Source organism: Gekko japonicus, unplaced genomic scaffold, assembly GCF_001447785.1.
Source record: "Gekko japonicus isolate JY-2015 unplaced genomic scaffold, Gekko_japonicus_V1.1 scaffold681, whole genome shotgun sequence".
Lineage (NCBI taxonomy): Eukaryota > Metazoa > Chordata > Lepidosauria > Squamata > Gekkonidae > Gekko > Gekko japonicus.
Genome location: NW_015165254.1, coordinates 598,715 through 625,737, shown reverse-complemented (window position 1 = coordinate 625,737; position 27,023 = coordinate 598,715). Strand labels below are relative to the sequence as shown.

The 27,023-nt window shown below is 40.1% G+C and overlaps 1 protein-coding gene across 1 annotated transcript in view; it reads right to left on the bottom strand.

The window, feature by feature from the left end:
• THADA (thyroid adenoma associated) overlaps positions 1–27,023 on the bottom strand; it is a 204,203-nt gene that overhangs the window by 59,405 nt on the left and 117,775 nt on the right. The window contains exons 29-30 of the mRNA XM_015410158.1: positions 11,848–11,963; positions 4,779–4,864 (exon numbers count right to left, since the gene is read on the bottom strand). Coding sequence (XP_015265644.1) covers positions 4,779–4,864; positions 11,848–11,963 — 202 coding nt within the window. The remainder of the gene's footprint in view (positions 1–4,778; positions 4,865–11,847; positions 11,964–27,023) is intronic.

Here is a 27,023-nt window from a genome sequence, read left to right as displayed (position 1 = left end):
GGCTTCTAATGTCCTGTCCCCACTGGTGGACCTCCTGATGGCACCTGGTATTTTTGGCCACTGTGTGATAGAGTGTTGGACTGGATTGGCATTTGGCCTGACCCAACATTGGCGTCTCTTATGTTCTTATGTTAACAGCAGTCACTGTGGGTGTGGAGGGGAAGGTATTTGTGAATTTCCTGCATTGTACAGGGGGTTGGACTAGATGATCCTGGAGGTCCCTTCCAACTCTATGATTCTACCTGACAGGCAGGCATGTCAAAAATCAAGTCCAAAGTATGAAGAAGTACTAGCACTACAGTGTATATGCATTTTCTGCTCCCCATGTATGGCTATGGTTTGGCTCTAGCCTGTTGAGCAAGGGAGCAAGCAGCAGTGTAATGCTGGAAAGGCAGGCAAGAATTCAGGTTTGGCTCATTGCCACAACCAAGCTCACAAGCCCTTCCTGTTGCTTTCCAGGAATGTTTTAGGAATGCCACCATTTTTTGATGTGTATGCTTGTAGCACATACGTGACAGGTTGGCACTCATGTTCTAATGTGTTTTGTAGGACTGAAAAGGCCAGTTGCATAACAACGTGCAACATCTGTCACATTAACTGCACCTGATTTTAGGAATGAAATACTTAAGTCAGCAAATCGTTAACAAGTTACAGTCCTTTTAATTTTGTAATGCCAAATTAACAGCATACAGTGTTTTTTTGTTACTAGTTTCTGAATGCCCGGGTGACAAATGAAAACTACGCCACGTTAAAAACGTATACATTCACTGTGTCTGCCACTAACTTCACCGATGTGGATTTAGTCACTCTCCTCTCCAAAGAAATGGAAAAAAAATATTTCAAAGAAACTGCTTGATCCTATCTATTCCTGAAGGATTTTAACTTACTACTGTACTATTGCTAAGCTATTGCCATTAAATTGCCATGTACGAATGATGGCTATAAAAAGGATAAAAAATATCCTTCAGTTCCCCTTTTTTAAAAGAAGCCAAGAGTGGGTGGATGTTTTGGATAGAACATTCTCCATATCCTCTTTGAAAGCTGTTCTTTGGAGCCAAAATGCTAGAGGGGCTTAAAAATGAGACCAGAAAACATAAAACATGAAGGAAGAAGCTGCTGGATGCTTAGTTTCTTTTAAAGAAGATCCAAGCCTAAGAAACTCCACAGAGACAGAAGATGGCAAGAGAGATTAAGGCTTGGATTCTCCTGGTGTGGAACAGGCTCTCTGAGAAGAGTGTAAGACCCTTCCTGCTGGATCCAGAGCAAGCATTTCTTTCCTCCCAGCACCCAAACTATTAGCCTAACCAAGAAAACTACAAAAAGACAGTGAATGTAAGGAAGCTTCTTGCTAGATCTGCTTGAACTTCTCCTGTGTCTTCCTGAGTTAACTGGTTAAAAAAGGGAGTCTGAGATACCTGGTCTGTGGACTTCTATTGGTAGTGCTACATTAATCCGTAGATCTTTATACAGCAGATTGCTGTATGCAGAGAGGCTTATCTGGCAGAAGTGGCTGCCAGTGGGGTGAAAAGAAAGGGTTCAGAAATAACACTTTTTACACATGAGAAAGAATGAGTCGACAGGCTCAACCTGCAAGTAGGGGATACCAATTTCCAACTTCCCCCGACAAAAAACCAAAAGGCCTCCCTACAAATAAAAAATTAGTGCATTTGAAAGATTTCACTTGGCCTCCTCACTGAATGTTATGGAAGGGAAACCCCTGCCTGCGATATGGAGTGGTACAATCCTGTTTTTCCGCCTTTTCTATCACTATGTCATCTTCTGATTCTGATGCATAAAAGTCCTGGTCTACACATGGAGCAGAATGAAGCAAGAAACCTAAGATGAAAAAGTAAAGTGCATCCACTTTGGACTGCAGGTGATGCTATTTTTTTAATGCTCCCCAAGTAGAAATCCTGGCTTATTATGAGGAAATACTAATCTTGGGCATACATTAGGGTGATGCTGATCTTTGATTTTACATGCACTGGAAAAAAATGTTACCTTCCGACTGTGTTCTGATGTGACCATCCACTCCATCTCAGGACACTACCACCACCACCACCATTTTCTTCTGCTCAGTGTAGATCAAGGTTTTATTCACTCAAAATACATAGCCTGAGCTCAAAAACTTGTTCAACAGAGCACTGCAGTAACCAAGTGACAAACTTACAAAAGCATGAAAAATGGGGTGATAAAGCTGACCTCCGCACACACAAATATCACTGTCTCTTTACAAGATGAGAGCTGTTTAATCTTGTTCAAAGCCATTCTTATATAAATGAGGGCAGAACACAGAGCATATTCTTGTAAATGTTCTGTGACTGAGAAGACTCTGAAATGCATGGACTGGAGAAAAGGGAGAGAGACTGAGAGTTTTATAGTCTTCTCTACTCCCAAACAAACTAACGCTGTTTTGTTTGGAAGTAGGGAAAAATATAAAACTAGGGAAGAATACAAAACTATAGAAAAATTCCAAAAAACCCGCTGTGAACTTTAAAATAATTCTAATGGAAAAACTGGGAACTTTGGGGGATTTCCCCTCCCTTTGAAATGAGTGAAATGCTCTTTAAGACAAGGTTTTATTCACTCAAAATACATAGCTTGACAATGTCTCCCCCATGGCTTCAAGATTTCCCCCATGGCTTCAAAATTTCTCAAAATTTTGCATCTTTAGTTAGATGCAATCAGATATAATGGGAGGTCTTGGTGAAAATAGGTGGTTAATAAAAATCCTTAATTTTGCTGTGAGACATAAAATTTAACTTAACTTAAATCTAACAAAAAAAAAATCATTCTTAGATCCCTCTTCTTACAGACATAAATTTAGGACAACAGGCTACTTCATTTATTTATTTTTAATTATTTTCCATTTTTCTCCCCCATGGGGACCTGAGGTAGCTTATAACACCATTCTCCCCTGCTTCTTTTTATCTCCACGACAACCGCCCTGTGAGGTTAGGCTGAGAGGTATTTTATCTAACAAATGTAAGATTATGAAATTCAACCCATGGCTAAATTCTGGATAGGTTTTTGTAATTATACACATGAATACAGATAGCTGTCTTATACCAAGTCTGACCACTGGTCTATCAAGGTCAGTTTTGTCTACTCAGATAGAGATCTTTCACATCACCTACTACCTAATCCTTACAAATGGAGATGCTAGGAGCTGAACATTGGACCCTCCATATGCAAAGCAGATGATTTACCACTGATCCAGTCACCCCCCCTCACTTTATTGCGCTTTTTAAGGCTGGCATAAATAACTAGTAGTAGTTCATGTTTAACCATTTTATAAGTTCATTATGTTCCATTCTAGTTTGCACTCACTTTGTGTCCTAGAATTTATATCCTAACTTCCTGGAGCTTCACACAAATACCAAAATTAAGAAATTATAATTTTTTATTATTATTTGATCCCTTTCCTACAAACAGACACAATATTTATTTGAAAGAAATAACTTTTCAACCTACATAGTAATTGGCATGTTCCTAGAAAGACACCCAAAATACTGTATACTATGAATGGCACTGAAATTAAATAAGTTAATAAAACTGAAGACAAGCCTAATCAATTACTCTGATAATTCTACATGATCAAAGTTGGATGTAATACTAGCATTGCCTCACTCGGACACCCTGGTGGTGGTGGTGGGGGAGAGATTCCTTCTCCCCCTCCTGAGGGTCTGAAGGCCTTGACCAGTTCAGAGGGAACAGATAGCAGAGACTTCTTGTAAAAGGAGTTCTATCTCCTCCTGTAGCAGTCATCTCCACAACAGAGAGAAAGGTGAGGAACGGGTGTGGAGAAGCAGTTAACTGAGGATTGCAAAGAAAGAACTGGACTAAAATTGGGCCAAATTCAGCAAGACTATAGCCAGTTTTCCTTTAATATTAGACAGAAACATAATATTATAAGACCTCACCCTGCTGAAGTGATCCCAGATCATCATCATCAATAATAATAATAACAATAACAACAACAACAACAATAATAATAATAAGCACTAGAACAGTTACATCAATTGTATTACTACTATTATTTACCGTGGTCCATGGTATACTGAACCCTGACTTGGATGGGTAGCCTGATCTCATCAGATCTCAGAAACTAAGCAGGGTCAGCTCTGGTTAGTACTTGGTTGGGAGACCACCAAGGAAGCCAAGGGTTGCTATGCAGAGGGAAGCAATGACAAGCCATCTCTGTTTGCCTTTTTCCTTGAAAACCCTATGGGGTTGCAATAGGCTGTGATTTGATGACACTTTCCACCAAAACCATGGTATACAGAACGTTCAGCCTGACAGTATCCCTGTCTAGAGGGCTGAGTCTACACTGGAGAGAGAATGAAGAGCGAGTAAAGAAAACAAAGTTCATTTTAGCTATTTACCTAAATATTAAAATTGTTAGGAGAGGTATTTCTTAAGGATTCAATAAGACAAACAGGAGTTATTGATGAGGTTGACTATTTTATTTTTATTTATTTATTATTTAGAAGTAGAAACTACACAAACCGGGAGTTATGTTTACTAATACTGCTGAGTAAAGGTGTTATGTAGAAAAAATATGATGATCATGTTGTCTTTCTGTCTTTCCTTTTCTTAGAATTTAGGCATGTCTTTGCTTTGTCTCCATTAAGCCCAATGAGGCTCAGGCTTTTTTTCAACTTAAGAGAGATTCATCTGAAAAAAGTTTGAGAGCACCTGATCTACTAAATCTATTTCTCCAGTTAGAGAAAGTTCCCTCATCTATTGGGTAAAATAATACATTAACTCAAACTTACCGTTTATTCTAGATTTTCCAAGGTAATTGTTCAGCAGAACAAGAACATCAACATATGTTGCTCTAGTGATCAGACAAGGATTTTGCCTAAAATAAAGTCATTGGGAGAAGTTAAATAGTTTAACTTTTTAAAACAGTCCTTTAGCCCAGCCTCTAACATACTTACCAATTTCATACTCAGGAAACTGACGGGGAAAGTCAGAAATGCAAACACCTTTTAGCTATGAAGTGGGGGTATAGTCTTTTGTCAAAAGCTACATATAAACATATAAGCTACATAGAGAACTCATGTATAATTTTCTCAACCAGAACTAATAAAAATACAATTAAAATTATTCTGAGTCCAGAATCCATCTAGTATTCAAATCTTCCTATCCTATATGGGGCTACATCAAGATGGGAAGCCCTGTTAGTCTGTCTGCAGCAGTAGAAAAGAGTAAGAGTCCAGTAGCACTGTAAAGACTAACAAAATTTGTGGTAGGATATGAGCTTTGTGAGCCACTGATCACTTCTTTAGATACAGCTAGAATGTGAGTCCATCAGTACTATATATTGGAAGCTGAGTGATTTCAGATGCCGAATGACATTAATAAGCAAATGACAATAGCAGGTGTGATATGCAGAGAGGTAGTAGGCGTGGAGAAATCAGCATTGGTAATGTCAGGAAACCTAGGCCTCGGTTCAGTTCAAATGGATGCACTGTCTTGAGCTTCATTATCAGTTGCCATTTAGAAGTCTCTCTTTCTAATCTCCTTTTGAAATTCCTTTGTAAGATAACTGCTACTTTTAGGTCAGCAACTAAATCTCTTGGAAGGTTGAAATGTTCCCCCACTGGTTTTTTAATGTTGTGGTTTCTGATGTCAAACTTAGGTCCATTAATTCTCTGTCGAAGGAACTGGCCTGTTTGTCCAGTGTAGAGGGTGGAAAGGCCTTGCTGACACATGATGGCATAAATCACATTAGAGGATGAGCTGGAGTATGAACCTAAGATGATATGGCTGATGTTGCTGGGTACCAAGGCCTGCAAGAAACCAAGAAGCCAACTTAGCTCTCATATAAATCCTAGCAACACTATCACTTGGTGTTACCATGAATCTATAGTAATAAAAGAATTGGCCTGTTCATCCGTCTGTCCATTTTTGGAAGGCATAACTCATCAGAGAATAAAGGAAGGAGACTCAAAATTGGCCCTCAGCTTTAGGATAATTTTGGGAGTTCTAGGGCCAAAAATGAAAGGCATGGGAATATCCTGGCCCTGATTACTTTGAGACACCCCCCCACACTCATACTATTTGCAATGGAAGCTGAGGGCTTTGCTTGTGGCAGGCATAACCCATCAGAAAATAATGCTACATGTTTGAGAACTGACTACCAACTTCAGATTTATGACAGAAATTGCAGTGCTAAAACCAGGTTATCACCCTGAACCAGTTTATCTTCATGATAGGCAACATGTAATATGTAATAACAGAGTTTTTAAGCAACCTGCCACGTGTCTCTAATACTCAAATCCCCAATCCGCTATGAAAGGTTGCTGGGTGACACACTCTCAGCCAGATATACCTCACAGGATGCTTGTAAAGATAAAACTGAGGACAGAAGAACAATACAGCTTTGGTTCCCCACTGGAGAGAAAGACTGGGTATAATGTTCGTTATAAATCTAATTTTGCCTACAGTTCACAAAGGGGGGGGGATAGCTATTGTTGTTGTTTCATGAAGTATTGCTGCAACCCTTTTGGCAGGTAGAAGAACTGATCATTCAGCATTCAAACTACTGTTAAGTATTGTGAGCACAGCGATCAGGGACAGGCCCCTCATATCTACAGAAGCCATTATAACTGTGTAAAAGAAGCGGGAGCAGTTTTCCTTCCTCTTTCTAGACAAGCTGTGCCTGCCAAAAGAGCTCTCCACATTTACTCCATTTGCAGTATGTGCCTCTTTAACCATGTGTCTGATTTTGTCATTTTAAATTTACACATGTAAATCTATCAATATAGGATACACTTCTTATATCTGATGGAGTGAGCTCTAGTTCTCAAAAACTTCATGGCACAAAAAGTCTTTAGTTAGTAAGTAAATCAGTAAGAAATCTATGTCAGTTTAACCTTGTAACTTCATCTAGCATGAAAGCAGAGGCAAACTGGGTTAGGTTGTCGTGCTGGATGAGAAGTAGCGGGACCACTGTGATTGACTTTGTTGACATATCATTGATTTTGCTGACATATCATTGTATCATTTGTCACATATCAAGTAGCTTTCACAAAGGTCTTTTAGATCTTCCACCAACACAATCATAATGATAACAACCCAGTGCCTGAACTGGGAGTTCTAACTTTTGTCCCACAAGTATAACCACTAAAACATTTCCATGTATGAAAATGGTGGAGAAGGGGGGGGAAGCATCCTATTACTATTTTGTTAGATCAGCATTGGTAATGAGTCAGTTCTGTTCATTATTATTCTGTTCATAATATTAACAAAGGTTTGCTACTATACTGCTATTAAATACATTCTAAGTTGCTATGCAGGATAAGGATGAAAAGAAGCTGAGATCAAAACTTGAAAATAAAGGGGGGCACAGAAAAATAAGGCAGAGGGAGAGAGAAATTAAAGCAAATAATAAAAGAGAGCAAAATGAAGGAGAAAAGTGTGGAAAAGAGGGAGATAAATTAAGGAAAAAAGAGGGAAAGACTGTTTTATCTTGCTGCAACAAACTAAATACTGCTTTGCAAGATCTAGCTGGGCAGGGAAAACTATGGAGCTGGGTGCAAGGAAGGAAAGAGGGAAAGTACAGACTGCTAGTGAAAATGACCTTGTTAGGAGGCTACAGAATGGCAATTACTGTAGAAGCCATCAGCCCTGCTGGCTAGTCTTGCTCCAGTGCTGGCTTGGTTGACAGCCTTAACATGATCTTCCTCCTCCATTATTGGAATTCCTTACAGACACCACTACTCAGTTAAATTACTACATCTTCTAGAAAATTCCAGACTGCAAAATTTGTGAGTTCTAATTTCCTTTTTCACTTTCTTACTGGGAAATGCATGTTTTTGTTTAAGTGGCTGCAAAGTAAGAAAGTGAAGAAAGCAGAACTGTGTAAACCAGGGTTGAAGAGATAATACAGTACACTTTTAGGTGCGCTATCACAGCATAGTCAAAGAAGGACAATTCTATAAATTTAAATTTAAACAATATACACTGGAATCTGAATTAAATTATAGCACTGGAATTTGAATTAAATTTAAAATATAATAAGCTCTAAAAACTGCACATTCAGTATTTAAATTAATTAAAATCTTTGTCACTGTCTATACTATCAAAAATTCTCATATACATTCTCATTTTTAGTAGTAGTTCCATCCAGGACTTAAAAAAAAAAAGTGCCAGAACTGTCAAGAGGGAAATGAAGTCAATCTGTATACTGAAAACTCATGAACTTTTAAACATTTTAAAACGAATTTTGTTGAAGAGGTTCTGGAACTCTGTTCTGGCGTGTTCCCCCCACCCAAAAAAAAGCCCTGGTTGCATCCGTGAATGCTATGCAAATATAATGTTTTCCCACAAGGGAATAATGTTTAGTGTGGTTTCTAACACACCAATCAGAATATTGCTTCCATGTCTCCACAGAGCAAAACATTCACAAGTGAATTCCAGAGAATGGAAATCACATAATGTAATAATAAAAATCAAATTCTGATTTATATTAGTACTAAAAAAGTAGGCTTTCAGAATCAATCCCATGAAAGCACACTCTTAGAACAGTTGAACTACATTTAGTTACCCAGCTAATGTCATTTTCCAGACTAGTCTACAGAAAGGACTTAAAAATTCTGTTAGGCCTGGTACATGAGAAAGTACTGTGGTCAGCACATCCCTGGACATTTCCACCAGAGCTATATGAATAATGGCACTGTATGCATGCAGTGAACTTGCATGATTATTTCCAAGACTCAATATATATAATTCCCAATATGGCCAAATCTATGGATACCTAAAGCTGGAACCATGAACACACAAGGTAGATCTGAAATATTAAAAAATTGTCAGCAAGCTGCCAATGTTTTGTTTTCATTCTGTATATGTGTGTGCTTGCCTCTTTCACTGTAGAACCGTAGATGCGCATGTCTATGTAGCTCGCCGAAACAATTATCTAGCTCAAGGCCACAGGTGGATGCAAGAGCTTGTTAGTGTAGAGAAGCTCTCACTAAACACCGTGAGAAGAAGATAACGTGAGAGGCTTGAGACCGTTAGTTTTCAGGCCAAGGGCGCACGCGGGAACCCCCGCAATTGGCCTGTAGTAGTTTGAATGTTTATTATATGCTTTGCCATTGCTTTTACCCCTCATTCTGAACAGTGATCCTGTCATGCACCTTCAGCTCTAATAAAGTTACCTTTTCTTCAAAAGCGTGCTTATTACGATGCGAGGAGGAGTCTGACAAAAATAAAGGCAGGACAGTACTGCCAAAGTTAAAGCCTTGATTTCTGCCAGTAAAAGGCAGGGCCCTTTCCAGGCCTATTATGGCCTCTAAGAAAGGACACTGGGGCGAGGCCCAGAAGCAACCACTGTGTTACTTGCTACCACCCAACTTGCATGACTCACTGAGGCCTGGCTGCTTGCTACTGTTCTACAACAGCAGCCACTGCACGAAAGCCAGTGTGATCTTGTTAGTGTAGAGAAGCTCTCACTAAACACCGTGAGAAGAAGATAACGTGAGAGGCTTGAGACCGTTAGTTTTCAGGCCAAGGGCGCACGCGGGAACCCCCGCAATTGGCCTGTAGTAGTTTGAATGTTTATTATATGCTTTGCCATTGCTTTTACCCCTCATTCTGAACAGTGATCCTGTCATGCACCTTCAGCTCTAATAAAGTTACCTTTTCTTCAAAAGCGTGCTTATTACGATGCGAGGAGGAGTCTGACAAAAATAAAGGCAGGACAGTACTGCCAAAGTTAAAGCCTTGATTTCTGCTAGTAAAAGGCAGGGCCCTTTCCAGGCCTATTATGGCCTCTAAGAAAGGACACTGGGGCGAGGCCCAGAAGCAACCACTGTGTTACTTGCTACCACCCAACTTGCATGACTCACTGAGGCCTGGCTGCTTGCTACTGTTCTACAACAGCAGCCACTGCACGAAAGCCAGTGTGATGTAGTGGTTAAGAGTTTCAGGATCTGGGAGACTCAGGTTCGAATCCCCACTCTGCTATGGAAGATCACTTGGTGACAATGGGCCGGTCATACACTCTTAGCCTACGGTACCTCCCAGTGTTGCTGTGAGGATAAAATGGAAGACAGAATGATGTAAGCCACTTTGTGTCCCCAATGTGGAGAAAGGCAAGTATAAATGAAGTAAATAAATAATGTAGCTGAAGGATACGGGGAGCAAATAAAAGGCTGGCTATTGGGAGTGTGGGTGGGGAGGAGAAAAGGAAGCAGGGAAAGGCGAGGATATGGGGGCTGCCAGGAGGGGGGGAAGAGGAAATAGTGTGGGGAGGGGAATACAGGGGGAAATGAGGTGCCTCCTGCAAGTCCTTGTGTATTTCCCACCCCACAACTGGGCCCAGCCCAGCAGCCAGAACCACAAGGAAAACTTTTCCCAAAGAGAACACTGCTAGTGGGGGGGGGGGTAAGATAAGATGAAGAAAAGAGGGCAAATAAAGGTAGGTTAGATAGTGGGTGGGAAGGCGAGAAAGAATTATGAATAGGGCAGAAGTTATGGGGGCTTTCAGGAAAGGGAGAGGAAACACTGGGGGGAGGGAAAATGAAACACCAACTGCAAGTCCTTTCAGATCCCCCACATGTAATCTTTAAGAGTTGTTGAAATGGAATATTCATATTCATGGGGATTTCTGTCCCATTTCCCCTTAAAATTCAGGAGATCAGATAGATGAACTTCGTATTCCTTGAGTAAGCAACTTTCCATAGACTAATCAATCAAAACAGCAAACACCGAAAGTCAAAAGGAAAAATTCTACTCCAAGATGCCTGAAGATGTGAAGATGCTGAAGACCAAGGAACCCTAGTGCAAACATTCATTTCATTATTAAATGTACAAACATCAGAAAAGAACTTAAGTAAAAAATTAAATGCATGTTTCCATTAGCCATAAATCCATCTTAGAGAGTATTCAATGAAATGAACAAACGTAGTCTTAGTACAGTTAGTAAATTACCTGCATTGAGGTAATAACACTAAATTCTAGATATAGGACAGATGGACTCACAATCTAGCTGTATCTGAAAAAGTGAGCAGTGACTCACGAAAGCTCATCCCCTGTCGCAAATTTTGTTACGTCTTCAGTGCTCCTGGACTCCTGATCTTTTCTACTGCTACACACAGACTAGCATGGCTTCCCATCTTGAACTAAATTCCAGTTCATCAATGGATTAAAAAATGCATTTGGTGTTAGGTTAAAAGTCCTCCTTCTGTAGGTAAAAAGGCACTTCCACAGTTGTGTGCACTTTTTGCTGATTTTTCCTTCCCACTATAGACCACCACACTGCATCCCACACTGTTCCCAGAAGTCCTCTGATCCCTGGAAGCTGCTTTCTGGGGAGCATAGCACTAACAGGGAGATGAAAAAGATCTTTTCCACAAGTGGTTCTCGACTGCTGTCCTTTTGACTTAACCCCATGACCTTTGTCATTTTGAAGATGCTGTAAGTGTCAGAAGAGATCTGACCTGCAATAACAAGCTGTCTCTTATCTGTTGTTACTGTACAATTGTTACTGTAGTACCTCAATCTAATTGATTCCTGTAAGTACTGGGATTCAATCTGTCATCTGACTCCTGACTCCTTTGTATTTGAATTTTTTAAAAAAATATCATTTTGCACAAAGGAGAATTAAGTATCTGACAAGTCAGTGAGGAAATGTTTTAAAAATAGCAAAGTTCATAACACTTTTTTCTCTTATTTTTGAGGGAATGGGAAAAAAACAGACACAATTTTTATCTATAGAAATCAAAGCTCTGCATATGACTATCTAGGTTATGTCAATTGCACAATACTACAATTTAAGCTCCACAACCAATTATCCTTCTGTGATAACTGCTTTTACAGAGACAGTTGTTAGCCTACCTGTTTGCCAGCCACAGTTTGGCTTCAATAGAAGAGATAATGTCACTCAGGCCTTGTCGAAAGTCTGAATTAGCTCTGTGTTTGGACTCCAAATAGGATTGCAGCAAGTGAAACACCTATATTACAGGTTTTTTAAAAAGTTGCAGACTGTTGTGAAAGTGTTTTTACAAAAATTAAGTTTCTTCATTTTATTTTATATAAATATACATGTACAAAATCCATATTTATTACTAATTAGCAGGTGGCCTATGTTATCACACAAAACAAAACCCCCAAGAAAACTGACACCACCAACCAACCTTGTGATTATATAATCAAGTAGTAACACCAAGAAATTATGAAATGCATGCTTCCGTACTTTCAGGTGACCTGACCCACCCATACTTAGATAATATTTTAAAAATTCAGTTCCTCAGTTATTAGTTGCACTAATCCCAAGGAAGAAAAGAACTCACCTGCAAAATGACCCTGCAGTCACCTGCAAAATGATCCTCTTTAACTTGGACAGAAAGGGCTTGCTGGCCCTGGGTTAACTAAAGATACATCCTTAGGTGCATTACTATGTCTTTCTATACTCTACAGAGAGGCCTGGCTACTCTTCTTCAATATGCAGTTTTCATACCATGAAAATTATATATCAGCATCTCAGAGCTTGCAAATAGTTCAGCAAAGATGGGCCACATGGTTAGATCAGGCAAGTCCATGGAAATACAGGCTCAATATAGATAGTAGGGTGCAGAAATGAGTGCAAAACTCATAGTACCATGATGGATAGGTGAGGAATTACATAACATGCTGGTGTGCTTGCATGGAAGCACTAATCTAGAAACCAGAGGAACCTCAGGTTTTCCTGGTTAGTCAGAACTATACTGAAAATGCTGTGAGCTCATAAACAGCGTTACCAAGGCCCAGTGCAGCTCTATAAAATAACAAGGGCTTATTAGAGACTAGGCACAGGCTGCAGGGCTAAACGTGTCAGAGTGTTGACAGTTACGTTTGAAGTTTATTCAGTTTCATTTTATTTTAGATTGGCAAAGCTGAACCTGAGATGACAACTGAGAATCCTGAAGAATGCTTCCTGAATCCTGGTTACTTTCTGTATCTTCAACCAGGTAACTTTAAAAAGACTCTTAAAATGTCTTCTTGTAGTGCAATGGTTTTTAAAATTCAAATATGTACAAAACACACTTTTTAAAAAAAGTTAAAATAACTAAAGTGACAACTTGTTGATTAATGTGTAAATAAGATCCATATTTGCTCAGCTTACTTGGAGAAAGAATAAATACATTTCTGTGAATTGCAGTAAGCTTCAGTTTGATTTTTGAAAATAACAGTGTTTTCTTTCAGCTGTGCCATCCAGAATCCATTCCCCGCCTGGGGACATTTCAGCAGTGCCATCCAGAATGCATGAATATCGTTTTATGAAAACACTAACAAGTTTCCTCATCAAAAGCTAGAAACCCAAAATGGCGAATGTCTATGTATAAACTAACAGGAATGAATACAGTTTTAAACAGTTTTAAACAACTACCCTCCATAACGAAAACACAACTGGCTTCCTAGTTCACTGAACATTAAATCATGGAAAGAAACATATGCCAAAAATGTGGCTGTTCTGAAGATTTATTATTTATGGAATTATGACTATGGCAGAACTAACACTTGATTACCCATGGTCAGATCCCATATTTCCTTCTCCATTCCCATCTTGATCTCTGATCTTGGTGCCTCTGAATTCTTATTTATGAATGAAATAAAGCATTACACAACATAGGAGGAATTTGGCTTTGCAATGCCCATGGTCAAATGTAGATAATTACGCATGCCTATGAGTACAAGAGATCATATGCAAGTATTCCCTGAACTGAGCAACAGAACATACATTTGTGTTCTCTCTTTAGATTTCCAGCTGCCATGAGATTAAGAATCAAGTCTTTGTGCTTCTGCTAGAAACAGGTCTATTACAAATTATCATATCTCAAAGGACTCTTAAGTTTGTAATTTTGTATATTTCTGCATTTATTTTTATCTAGAATTTATGTGCACTACTGTACATCTACTTATGGAGACCTCTCCGTCTGAGATAGTCCGGCTATCACTAAGGAGAAGCTTTCGTTATATATGCACCCTGAACATACCGGCATGGACCAAGCCTTCCTCCAGCCAAAGGAACCTTCCTCTAATGAACGATCCATTTAAATTGGAGGAACATTTCAAACTCTGCGGTACAGGATAGGGTTAGGATCCGGTCCATCACACCTGTACTTGTTTAAACATGTTTCTGCCCAGGAATTAAGAGCACAGGGACAGGCCCTCCTGACTGTCCCACTAATCAAAGAAGCTCATTTGATGGGTACACGAGAGACTGCTTTTATGGAGACAGCCTCACAATTATGGAACAACCTCCCCAGGGAAGTGCATCTGGCTTTCAGTTTTCAATCTTCAGGAGGTGGTTGAAGACAATTTTTATTCATGACTGCATTGGACTACTTTAGTATTTATTTACTGGCTGTCCTAATTGGAGATTTTAAATTATGATCTTTTAGGTGCTTTTTTTTTTTTTTTTTTTTTGCATTTTTGTGTTTGTGTGCCTGTACCTGGAATTCATGGAGACCTCTGGCAACTCTTACTGGAGCATGGAGGACAGTCAGAGAACAGGCTTGATAGCCTGCCATTGGCCTCCTGGCCCTGGTGTTCTCTGGAGGTCTCCCATCCAAATACTTGCCATGGTCAGCCTTGCTTAGCTTCTGAGATCTGATGAGATCAGGCTGTTACTTTATTATGCCTTGAGTTCTGCAATGCAGAAAGGCATGCTTTATTTACATTATACACTGCCTTGAGTTCTGCAATGCAGAAAGGCAGCTAAATCAAGGTTTCAAATAAAATAAATAAATAATGCATAATTAAATAAGATTCATGATATTTCTTGTATTTTTTTTCTGGATGTTGATATCAGCAGGGTTTTGAGCGACACAAATTTTTACATTTCAGGTTTCACAGTTGCAGATTTGCTCCCACAAATGGCACAGACATTCACTGATTTAAAAAGATATTTACTAGACTATTAGAAACTGAAGCGTTTACTTTTTTAGTTTTATGTGAGCTTTCTAAAATTAGCTTCACAAAACCTGCCTAGGCATGGATGACCTTCTGCCATGAGAAGTGGTTTGTCATCAAATGAAACAACAGTTATACTAGAAACCAATTACTAGGTTTGTCTTGTAGTTTAGATAAGCTTTGTGTACCCAGCAGTGGCTGACCTCCCCTTCTCAGGTTCCAAAATCTATATAAACCTTGCATCCTGCTGCATGAACTGGGAATATTTATTTGCACCACAAAACAGAGGATATTCCAAAATGGAGGTGAGAGAGGTCATGGTTGGAGACAATTTCTTTGCCCAGGCTTTCCATAAAGAAAAATGTAGCTTAGTAAAGATTAAAATATTATTTATTTAGAATATTTCTAAATAATTAACCATAGAGCAGACCATTTGTAGACAATTTTCCCCAATGCTAAACTGTGACCCGAGGCAGGTTTGCTATGTCTCAAAAAGTGTGCTACACAGCAGACAGAAGCATAAGTAACCCTATGAGGTGGAATCTGGAACAGAATGGTCAGGGAGGGGCTCTGGCTCAATGGAAGAGCCTCTGCTTTAGCATGCAGAAGTCCCAGGTTCCATTCCTGGCATCTCCAGTTAAAAAGGACCACGCACTGGATGATGTGAAAGACCTCTGCATGAGACCCGAGAGAGCAGCTGGCAGTCTGAGTAGAGAATACTGACATTAATGGACCAGTGGTCTGATTCAATATATGTGTATTCACATGTGTGAGATTTTGTAAAATTAAAAATTAAGCTTTTTCTAAAAGTACAGCTGATTTTGGAGGCGATTTCCCCCTACTCTTGAAGCACACAATAAATGGTTTCGGTGTATACATGGAACAACTTTACATGAATAATCATACAAATTCCCAACATTCACTATGCGAAGAGATTAATGGAGAAAGGACCTTTAAAATCACATTATTTTTAATAAATCTGACTTAAAAAAGCCATCCCCCTTCAAGTTTTTGTTGTTCAGTCGCACAGTCGAGTCCGACTCTTCGCGACCCCATGGACAATCTCCCGCCAGGCTCTCCTGTCTTCCGCCGTCCTCCGAAGTTGGCTCAATTTCATGTTCGTTGCATCGCTGACACTGTCTAACCATCTCATCCTTTGCCGTCCCCGTCTTCTTTGACCTTCAATCTTTCCCAGCATCAGGGTCTTTTCCAGTGAGTGCTCCCTTCTCATTTGGTGGCCAAAGTATTTGAGCTTCAGTTTCATTATCTGGCCTTCCAGGGAACAGTCAGGGTTGATTTCTTTTAGGATTGACTGATTTGATCTTTTTGCAGTCCAAGGGACTCTCAAGAGTCTTCTCCAGCACCATAGTTCAAAAGAATCTATTCTTCGGCGCTCGGCCTTCCTTATAGTCCAACTCTCGCAGCCATACATGACTACTGGGAATACCATTGCTTTGACCATGCGGACTTTTGTTGGCAGGGTGATGTCTCTACTTTTTATCATGCTGTTTAGGTTCGCCATTGCTTTCCTCCCAAGGAGCAGGCGTCTTTTAATTTCATGGCTGCAGTCACAGTCTGTGGTGATCTGGGATCCCAGGAACGTGAAGTCTGTCACTACTTCCACGACTTCCCCTTCTATTTGCCAAGGAGTGATGGGGCCGGATGCCATGATCTCCGTTTTTTTGATGTTGAGCTTCAAGCCCACTTTTGCGCTCTCCTCTTTTACTCTGAGCAGGAGGCTCTTTAGGTCCTTTTCACTTTCTGCCATTAGAGTGGTATCGTCTGCATATCTGAGGTTGTTGATCTTTTCCCCAGCAATCTTAATTCCCGCTTGTGATTCATCCAGGCCAGCATTTCGCATGATGTACTCTGCATATTAAATAAGCAAGGCGACAATATACATCCTTGTCGTACTCCTTTTCCTATGCTAAACCAATCAGTTGTTCCATATCCGGTTCTAACTTAACCTGCAATAAAAAAGACCCCACTTGCATGGCCCTTAAGCCTGTTAGAGGGAATCTAGTATATAGTATAAATATTCACGTAACTAGAGGGAAGGATGAAACAATACTCTTACTGTTCCTCTCACAATTGCTGGAGGGGGGAAATGCAAACTGACATCAGACTATAGCATATATTTTCAGCGTAGATTATTTACTCCCTGGGAAAAAATTCAGATGTTTTACCAGCTCAAATAGAATACTGGGCATATATATTGATCTCAGGATAAAAATGCAGCACTGGTAATGGCTGAAGCAATACTTGGGAGGGGAAATTACTAAAATATGGTAATTACAAGTGTATGCCTAGCAAAAAATAAAACAGACTAACATGGGTATACGTAAGTTTTATTGGGTACAAGATCCCAAAAAACATTTGCTCTTCAAAGGAAATAGTATCCTGTCAGAAAACTCTATGAACTCGGCTAGACAAATTTTATGAAGCAGAAATAACAAATTCATGGCATTTTCTCACTGAAAGCCTTTACCCTCTGAAAAAGTCAAGCTAGTCTAAAATCTTGTACTAAAAAATACCCACAAAGTTGGTTGCTGTTTCAGGTATTGGGATCCTGCCCTGTTGTTGGATTTAACAAAAATGTAAAAGAAGTTATAGCCTTCCAACAGTACAGACAAAGCTCGCTTCCAAGAAAAGGAAAACACTGCAAAATTCATTTCAGTATAAAAAGGGATGATCCTTATATGACCAAAAGTTACTGTGCAGTTAGGCATCATTTTCGATGCAAAAACTCTTTATGGAATAGTCTATTTTGTAGAAATTATATGCTGTTCAAATCACCTCACCACCATCAAACTCATTATTTCTAGAATTTTGTGGCATGTTTGACAACATGGAAGAGAAAGCAAGTGTTAGTTAATTATGAGAATATCATGGGGGGGTGGAAAGAGGTAGGGATGTAGGAATAATGATAGCAAAGACATTTACGCAAATGACACAAGAGCACATTTTACTCTGGCATGTTCTTTGAACATGAACACAGGACAGAACTACACATTTAAAATGTCTGCTTTTCATGTGTATACTTAATTTGATCCACAGGCACAGGAAATGCAAGAACCAAGTAATACATTACTTGCACAAAAAGTCCAGAAAAGCTTTCACAGGCAGAAGGATTTCAGCTGGTGGAGCATGATATTCTTGCCTCCCTCCTTCTGTTGCTGGACAAAATAATTCCAGTATGCTGTTCCATAATGGGGTCCCTGTCTGTATAAGTTATTGCTGCAGTGGGAAGAGGAGACTAGAAAGTCACACTCTGTAGGCAAGAATCCTGCCATCCAATGGATCCAAACTGCAATCTGTAAGGCTAGGAAGTCACACTCTGTAGGCAAGAATCCTTCCATCCATGGAAATGATCCAATGGATCCAAACTGCAATCTGTAACAATGCTAAGTTTCTATCTCTTGTGCATACAAACCAATGGTCTCTCCACAGTGAGAAAGAGCTCCTTCATATGCACAAGAGTCCCTGACTCTCTCTCTTGGGGCAACAAATCACTTCCCAAAATTCCAACTGCCATTAAGTGAAACAAAAAATCAAGAGAGCCAGACAGAAGTACAACATTGTAGATAGATGTGTTTACACAAGAGGAAAATCAAAATGGGAAAGTGTATATGTGTTATGTTAAGATTTTTGTGATAAACAAAGACAAACCTCAGAGAGGTCAGTCCTGATACTAGAAGACTGAAACGCCTCACTACTACTCAGAGGTTGCTACACTGATTGCTGATTAATTTTTCTTTACAGACAAATAAGGGTAATTATGAACACTTTTGAAGCTCTCACACATGTTCTCCCCCCCCCCCCGAAAACATTTTCATGCTCTTTCCGGGGACCTGGGGCTCCTCAGATGCTTAGCAAGAGTCTCTTAGTGATTACCAGACCAAAGCCTTCCTTGAAAAACAGCTCATCCACCATTACCGAGCAGGGCAGTGTTGGCTGTGTTGTGAAGTGTAGTAGTCTCAGTTTACTTATGTCAACAGTGAGCCCTAACATTCCTGTTAACAACTTCTAAATGAATTCCCTGTATGTACTAGAATACGCCACAGCATCTTCAGCAACGTAAAAGGGTTCACTGTTAGACTGATTATTTATTATTTACCTCTTTTATACCCTGCCTTTCTCCCCACTGTGGTTTACACCGTGGATTACATTTTATCCTCCTATGAAGTAGGTTAAACCTAAGAGTGTGTGGACTGGCCCAAGTTCACCCAGCAAGCTTCCATGGAAGAATGAGTATCTGAATCACAACTGCTCCCAACTGCTCTCAAACACTACACCAGCTCTCAATGTGAAAATTGTTTTCTAAAGGAAAAGAGTTTTTAAAATCATTGCCGTAACTTGCATATGCATGCTACTGCTAGCTGAAGCCAAAGGGAAAACACTTACAGAAACTGTGAGACAGGCTGAGGGCGAAGGGAAATATGTTGAGTAGAAAGAAATCCATTTTCCTAAGACCAACCAAGGATCTCATGATGTGTTGGGAAGTGGGATAAAAGTGATCAGCAACTCTTATTCCTAGACATCACTTGTCAATTACTGATACCCCACACACCAGCTACCAATGTCCCAACATCATGCTGATATCCAATGCTGATCAAGCTTGCTGCAGCAAAGGCAGAGGCAGTGACTACTTGGGACACTGCAAGACAGCTCCACAAAACCCACAAACAGAAGAAATGTCTGGTAAGACAAAGCAATTTATCCTGCCATATCGTATGAATTCCACTGGGTTTTCACATCCTCTAAGATCCATACTGTGGCATCTAGCATGTACTCAGAAAATAACCACTTGTGCATTTTCTCTGTCCTTAATTTCCTAGCTATTACAGAATTTTATTTTTCATAATAATATGGATATTTACTTATATTAAGTACTGTAGGAGAATAAGCAAAAGCAGGAAAGTATCTGTTTGGGCAGTTGTTCAAACTGAATGAAAGTTATGAATGATATCTTATGGCTATATTCTGTTGATTCGGTTGTGATCCTCTGGAAATTGAAAGCATTTTTAAAATTCTTGTGGGTGGATCTAAAAATATCTTTCTACACAAGTAAAGAGTCTTCTGGTCATGAAAGAACTCATTCAGTTAATGGCAGACTTATTTTGGAGCCAACTTATTATTCTTCGGAGAGGAAGCCTTCTTTTCTCTTAATCAGCACTGCATCACCCTGAAATCTCAATGGTTTGGTTTGGCTCATGCTTAAGACTTGACTGGTCATCATATCTGTTGTTAGAAAGGCATTTTCATCCACAAAAAATTACTCTGAGCCGAGAGAGAATCTATCTATACACACCAATTATGGCAGACTGTGGTTTGGATTGCATATGGGATGACCCTGCTTTGTGGCCAGTGGGACAGGTGTGAATCCTTCCTCCAATTTACAGCTCTTGCTCCATGGGAAGAACCACTTAAACTGTAGGAAGCCTTCTCAGGCTGGAGGAAGGCTCCTCGAAGAATAGCTGGATTCACCCCAGAGCATACAACATTTCAAGTTTCCTTCCTCCATGACTAAAAAAGAATTATTGATGTGTTTGTGTTGGCATTCAGGGACAAGGAGAACCAGACAGCTTACACAATCTGTATAATTAATTAATACAGTATTAGGCAACATAAGATTTCAATGGCTTTCTGTTATATCTCATTAAATTTATGAATATACTGTTAACAGAAAGAGAGAAAGCCATCTAAAGCATCTTAATAATAGCTATTGTTAAAGCTCAGCAGAAATTCACCCTCTGCATACAGATGAGGCTATTTATAAATTTTACTTCCGATCAGGTTCAGTTTTCAGCAGAGCTGCTTACAATAACATGTTAATGTTTTCCAGTAATTTTCACAGTGGCATTTAACTGCACACCCCTCAGCCAAGGTAAATGTAAGGACAATCTGAGGGCTAACTACGTAATCAAAAGAACAACCTTAATGAGCACTGCTACAAAATAAACATTATGACTACCTGAAACACATTATGTTGATGTTTTTTTAATCTTTACTCTTTAATTTTAGATGTACCTCTCTAGCTACAAATCAATTCATCTGACAGTGATTAACTAAAAACACCTTGTTTTTTAAACAATAAATGAATTCTATACATAAGATTATACTCAAAAGGAAGTATGGAAAAGAGAGGTTCAAAGGTCTGAAAACCTTCTGAGTAAGATTTATGCCAAGGTCCCTATTTGTACTGCTAGATATTTACCTATAATGACTTTATACAAAGTTTCTATTGAAACCACTTAAGATCTTTTATCTGCTTTCTGGATATGGAAGGAATTAATAGTAAATTGAAGAATTTATAGTACACGAATAATTAGAAGTATTGTTACAATAACATCTTCACATGTTATAAAGCACTAGAAGTAAGGCCTGTTGTGGGAAGAAACAGGCTCTAGAAAGAGGCTCCAGGTGAGTGTCCTGGCTGTGGCTGCTGGGGCAGTGGAGAGAAGGAGAAATTAGAGGGAGGAAAGCCATTTTTATTTCCTTCTGCTTAGCTATAAGCCAGGGCTCTCAAGTCATTTTGCTGCCCCAAGTGGGTAGTATGGGAGGAGAGCCACATGGTAACAGGCATGGTTCCATCCACCCCTCAGTTATGTTGATTTGGGGCTATGCAGTGACAGATAAAGTAGAAAAGCACCTCCTCCTATGCCATGTCTTCTGGGTTCCAAGGGTCTGTAAAGTGGTTCTGTAGCCAGTTACAGGGTTGCCAACTCTGGGTTGAAAAATACCTGTAGATTTAAGGGGTAGAGCCTGGAGAGGGTGGGGTTTGGGGTGGGGAGGGACCTCAGAAAGATATAATGCCACAGAGTCCACTACTCAAAGCAGCCATTTTCTCCAGGAGAACTGATCTTGGTCATCTGGAGATCAGCTGTAATAGCTGGAGATCTCCAGGTGCTGCCTGGAGGTTGGCAATACTTAGGGGAGGGCCAGGTTTGTTGAAGGACTTCAGTAAGGTATACTGCCATAGAGCTCACTCTCCAAAGCAACCATTTTCTCCATAGGGACTGATCTCTGTTGTCTGGAGATCAATTGTAATTCAAGATGATGTCCAGGCCTTCCCTTTCCCCCCAACCCCGTCTAACAGTTTAACCACGGCCTCTTGGGACTCCCAACTTGGGAGCTGTAGTTCTGATTCCCTGGTTGCAGTAAGGCCAGCTGAGAGCTACAACTCCCAAGGTGCAATGCGTCAAAAGTGGGGGTGTAATAACAGAGGAGCCGGTGGTACAGACCAACAGGACACCAAGTCAGCTTCCCCAGTGGCCAATGGGAGAGTAGGTGAGTCATCGCCTGCACGACTTGCCTTTTATATATTATAGATTATGTACAAATTACTGATGAGGTGCTGACACTGCAATACAGACTGTCTCGCTAATCCTGGTTGAGCAGAGGCCTATACTATGTTCATGCTGGTCAGCTGCTCCCCATGTGAATCAGGCACCCCAAGGCCTTGAATCCAGAACCTGGGGCCAGCAGGTCCAGAGTTGTGACCTGTGTACTGGATGCTGCCAGTGGATATAGTGTTGGCCTCCAGCACAGATAGCTATAAAGGAGATTAGACAGATTCATGGAGGACAGGTCCATCAGTGGCTACTTAGCCATGGTGTGTAACGGAAGCCTCCATACTCATAGACAGTAAACCTCTGAAACTCACTGCTAGGAGGCAACATCAAGGGAAGGCGTTGACCTCTATGCTCTGTTTGTTGGCCCTCCAGGTCAACTCGCTGGCAACTGTGTGAAACAGGATTATGGACTAGATTGACCGTTGGTTTTATAAAGCAGGGCTGTTTGTTTTACATACTATTTGGGGGAAATCAGCTGACTAAAGGACTCAGTAACATCTACCATGATATTATAAAGCTGCTACCTTCAGGCTGGACCCTATAGTCTGAGCAACTCATCTGTAATGTGAAGACTATGCTTGATGAACCTGGTTCCTGACTGCTCCATCTTTGAACTTGTGCCTTGTCTCTCTCCTGGACTGCCTTGTGGACTCCTGTTTTCAAGTTCAACCTTAACCAAGTTTTGCTACAGATTCATTGCCCTCTATGATCAGTTGGTGACCTCCTGAACCTAGTTTGATTGTAGACTCTTCCATCCTTGCCTGACCCACTTCCATGCTTGACAATATAATCCATTCACCTCTTATTTGTGGCAAATACATCTTTAAGGGCCTATTTGCATAAAATGTGCTATTCAGAGTATGTTGCACAATCTTTTACCTGTGCTGACTTGATATTATGGGGAATCTCCAGAGCTCCAGCAGAACCATGCTTCCTGCCTAGGACATAGTGCTAACATGGAATGGCAGAAACACTCAACTCAGTAATGCTAGAAGGTTTCAATTCTGGTATTAAGCAGGAACTGCCTTCTCAACAAAGAAGGGTGGGGAGATTTATTGTTTCAACTAAACCAAACTCTGAATATACTCTTTGTGTGAATATACTCTCACCTTGGCTCACTTTGTAATTGCCTTGGCTGTAGTGAGCTCTCTCAGAGAAAGCCTGGCTATTTCTAGACTTTGTCTAACAAAGCTCTAGCTTTACTTGCCAATACCTTCCTTTTCCCAAGCAAATTAGTGTTGTGAAGGGAAATCAATGGTGAGATGGCCTGGCTGGTAACAGCTCGATTAATAAAACCTGGAGGCACTGGGGACTTTAATTTTCATGCATCCTAGTGGCAATGAATGCATGTGAGCATGCTCATGAATGCCTAGGCCTTAACTATGACTGAAAACCAACTAGCCTGGAGTCACTTATTGTGAGTTTAATTCCACAGAATTCAAAAAGAAGACAGGTGACTAAATGAGGTGAAAAAGTCTTAACGTTGTATTGGCACAGTAAGTCTCCTCTTCCACATGCAGATTTCAATAATGGCGTGAAGGGCAGGGAAGGGGGGGATACATTTTTTTCCTCACAAGGACTCCCACGCATTTTTCCAACAGAAAAATGATAAATTGGCAAAGCAATGGGCAAAATAATATTTTCTCTTTTCAAATGAGAAGGACTTAATCAGAATATATGGCATGAAGATAATCTACAGCATTAGTCAAAAACTCCTATTTTCAAGTATAGCTTTATTTTTTAGATGCAACTACTTTTGTCCATAATTAATATGCCAGATTGTTTATATGACTTCAGTGCTTTCATTGTTAAACTCGATATCCAAATATGCTGCTAGTCTTATTATAACTATATCTGTCCAAATCACACTTTTTCTTTGCTGTAAAATTTGTATTATATGTTTTCCTACTTTTCAGATGGCAAAAACTAGGATATATATGCTGATGTAGCATAGAATGCAGTGGTCTGAAATTCTGTCTCTAATACTACATATATTTGCAGTTTTGGTTGTAAAAAAAGACAGGTTGCTTACCTGTAACTGGTGATCTTCGAGTGGTCATCTGTGCATTCACACCCTTGGGAATACTGCGCCTGCGCTGAACCTTCTCGGTACCGGTAGCTAGCAAAAGGGATTTTCGCGCCTCTCCCAGGTCACGCGCCGGCTCCACTGCGCATGACCAAGGAGGGGCACGCAGATCCCGCCAGTTCCTTCTGACCGCCGCCCAACAGCCTTCAAAGAAATAAGATGAAGGGCCGAGAGCAGAGGGGAAGGAGGGCGGGTGGTGTGAATGCACAGATGACCACTCGAAGATCACCAGTTACAGGTAAGCAACCTGTCTATCTTCTTCGTGGTCTCTGTGCATCACACCCTTGGGAGAATAGCAAGCAATAACTCTTACCTGGAGGAGGGGCCGAGGCCCTACACCTGCGCCGTCTGCAAAATAGATCGACCCAACGCCACACGACGAGTAGACCGGACATCCAGGGCATAATGCTTCACGAAGGTGAGCGGAGTAGCCCAAGTCGCAGCGTTGCAGATGTCCTCCAACGGCATACCTCACAGGAAAGCTGTGGAAGTTGCTACCGCCCTCGTAGAATGGGCGCGAAGCTGACCTGGAAGAGGTTTCTTAGCCAAAGCGTAGCATAGCTTGATCACCTCCACAATCCATCTCGACAGCCTCTGGGAAGAGATCTTCTTCCCTTGGGAGGGCATACTGTGAGCAACAAACAAAGCTGGAGACTGGCGAAAAGACTTAGTTCTGCGTGAAGGGCAGGGAAGGGGGGGATACATTTTTTTCCTCACAAGGACTCCCACGCATTTTTCCAACAGAAAAATGATAAATTGGCAAAGCAATGGGCAAAATAATATTTTCTCTTTTCAAATGAGAAGGACTTAATCAGAATATATGGCATGAAGATAATCTACAGCATTAGTCAAAAACTCCTATTTTCAAGTATAGCTTTATTTTTTAGATGCAACTACTTTTGTCCATAATTAATATGCCAGATTGTGTATATGACTTCAGTGCTTTCATTGTTAAACTCGATATCCAAATATGCTGCTAGTCTTATTATAACTATATCTGTCCAAATCACACTTTTTCTTTGCTGTAAAATTTGTATTATATGTTTTCCTACTTTTCAGATGGCAAAAACTAGGATATATATGCTGATGTAGCATAGAATGCAGTGGTCTGAAATTCTGTCTCTAATACTACATATATTTGCAGTTTTGGTTGTAAAAAACTAAGACATATATATTTCTAAATTTTATAAATATGTAAAATACTATTTAAAGAAGTTCTAAATGTTCCATTTTTTGTGTTGAAGCAATAAAATAAGTTTGAGCTTGATAAGAAAGTTTTTCGTATATTTTAATTTCTCTCCCAAATTCTAGCATTTGTTTTCCCCCCTGGGGGACAAAGAAAAAGTCTACCCATGGCTTCACAATTTCCAGGCATTTTACATCACTAGCCCTCTGTAGGGAATATAATCCCTCTCCATTCTGCTAGTCCTTTACTAGGGCTGCTGTCAGGAACTTTAGGCAGGTAGTCCACACACCCAGGCTTCTTCAGAAGATAAGTGTTTATTATGGTAACGCAGAACTAAAGTACATGTATACAGCCTGTGTTAGGAATGCCTTGTAATAAGATGGCTACTAACTTATAGCATATTGAAACGCCCCCCCCCCCGCGAAGCCAATGAAGTTTTCTCTCGCGCGTGGGCCCTGACAGCAAGCAATTTTGCGCCCAAAGCAGTTACAGTTCCCAGACCTGGGGAATTACAGCAAAACATCATCAAGGCCAATGTGCAGATAGCGGGAGCATTAGGCAGAGAAGCGCTGAGAACGGGAGGGAGGTAAAATCCCCCCTCACATTCCAACACTATGACAGGGCTACCTGACAGCAGCCTACTATGTGGAGAAAAAAATGTCCTGTCTCTTTAATAGAGGCTTAATGGGCTGTTATTTACCAGGTGATATAATTTACCCGCACACCATGAAAAGCTTCAGCCACCCATATATATATGGGTGTGTATGTTAAACCTGTATTCAAGGGAAACAACATTTTTATCCAGAACTGTGCTGATATATTATTTACAGTGCACCATCAATGGGCATATATTCCTGTTAATTCATTCAGTTTCATTTTTGCAATATATAGTTATAAGACTAGCATGTTTGCACAGGGATGGTATGTGAATGACTGTATAAAGGTTGCATGTTAAAACATTTAGAGCCCATACAAAACCACTACCATTTTTATTTAGGTAAATGTTTTTCTCTGTATTTGACACTAATATTTCTTCATCTGAACTTCAAAGAAAAGGTTATCTTGGACAATAAGTATTAAGCCAAGAAGAGGAGCAGCTGCAAGGAAGTTGCAATGAAAAACATTTAATTATAATGGTTTTACTGCTTTGATCTCTAGGTAATATAACATTCATTCACAATATCAGCCTTAATAAATCAGCTATGAACTAGCATGCTTTAAAGACTGCTGCCAAATCAAGTAAGAGAAGTAATACATAATGAGCAATATTTCTGTTCCAGAAAGACAAGTCAGTTAACCAAGTGTTCTGCCATACATGATAGGAGCCAGAATGCATATTATATGAAGGATTCCCACAGAAGATGCAGCCTGTTTTTGCAAGATACAGAGCTATCCCATAAATCACTGACAGCACCAGTTTCCCAAACAGGCTGTAGATGTTCTCAGAGCACCAAAACTTGGAAACAACAAGATATTTTTCAGTTGCAAAAAC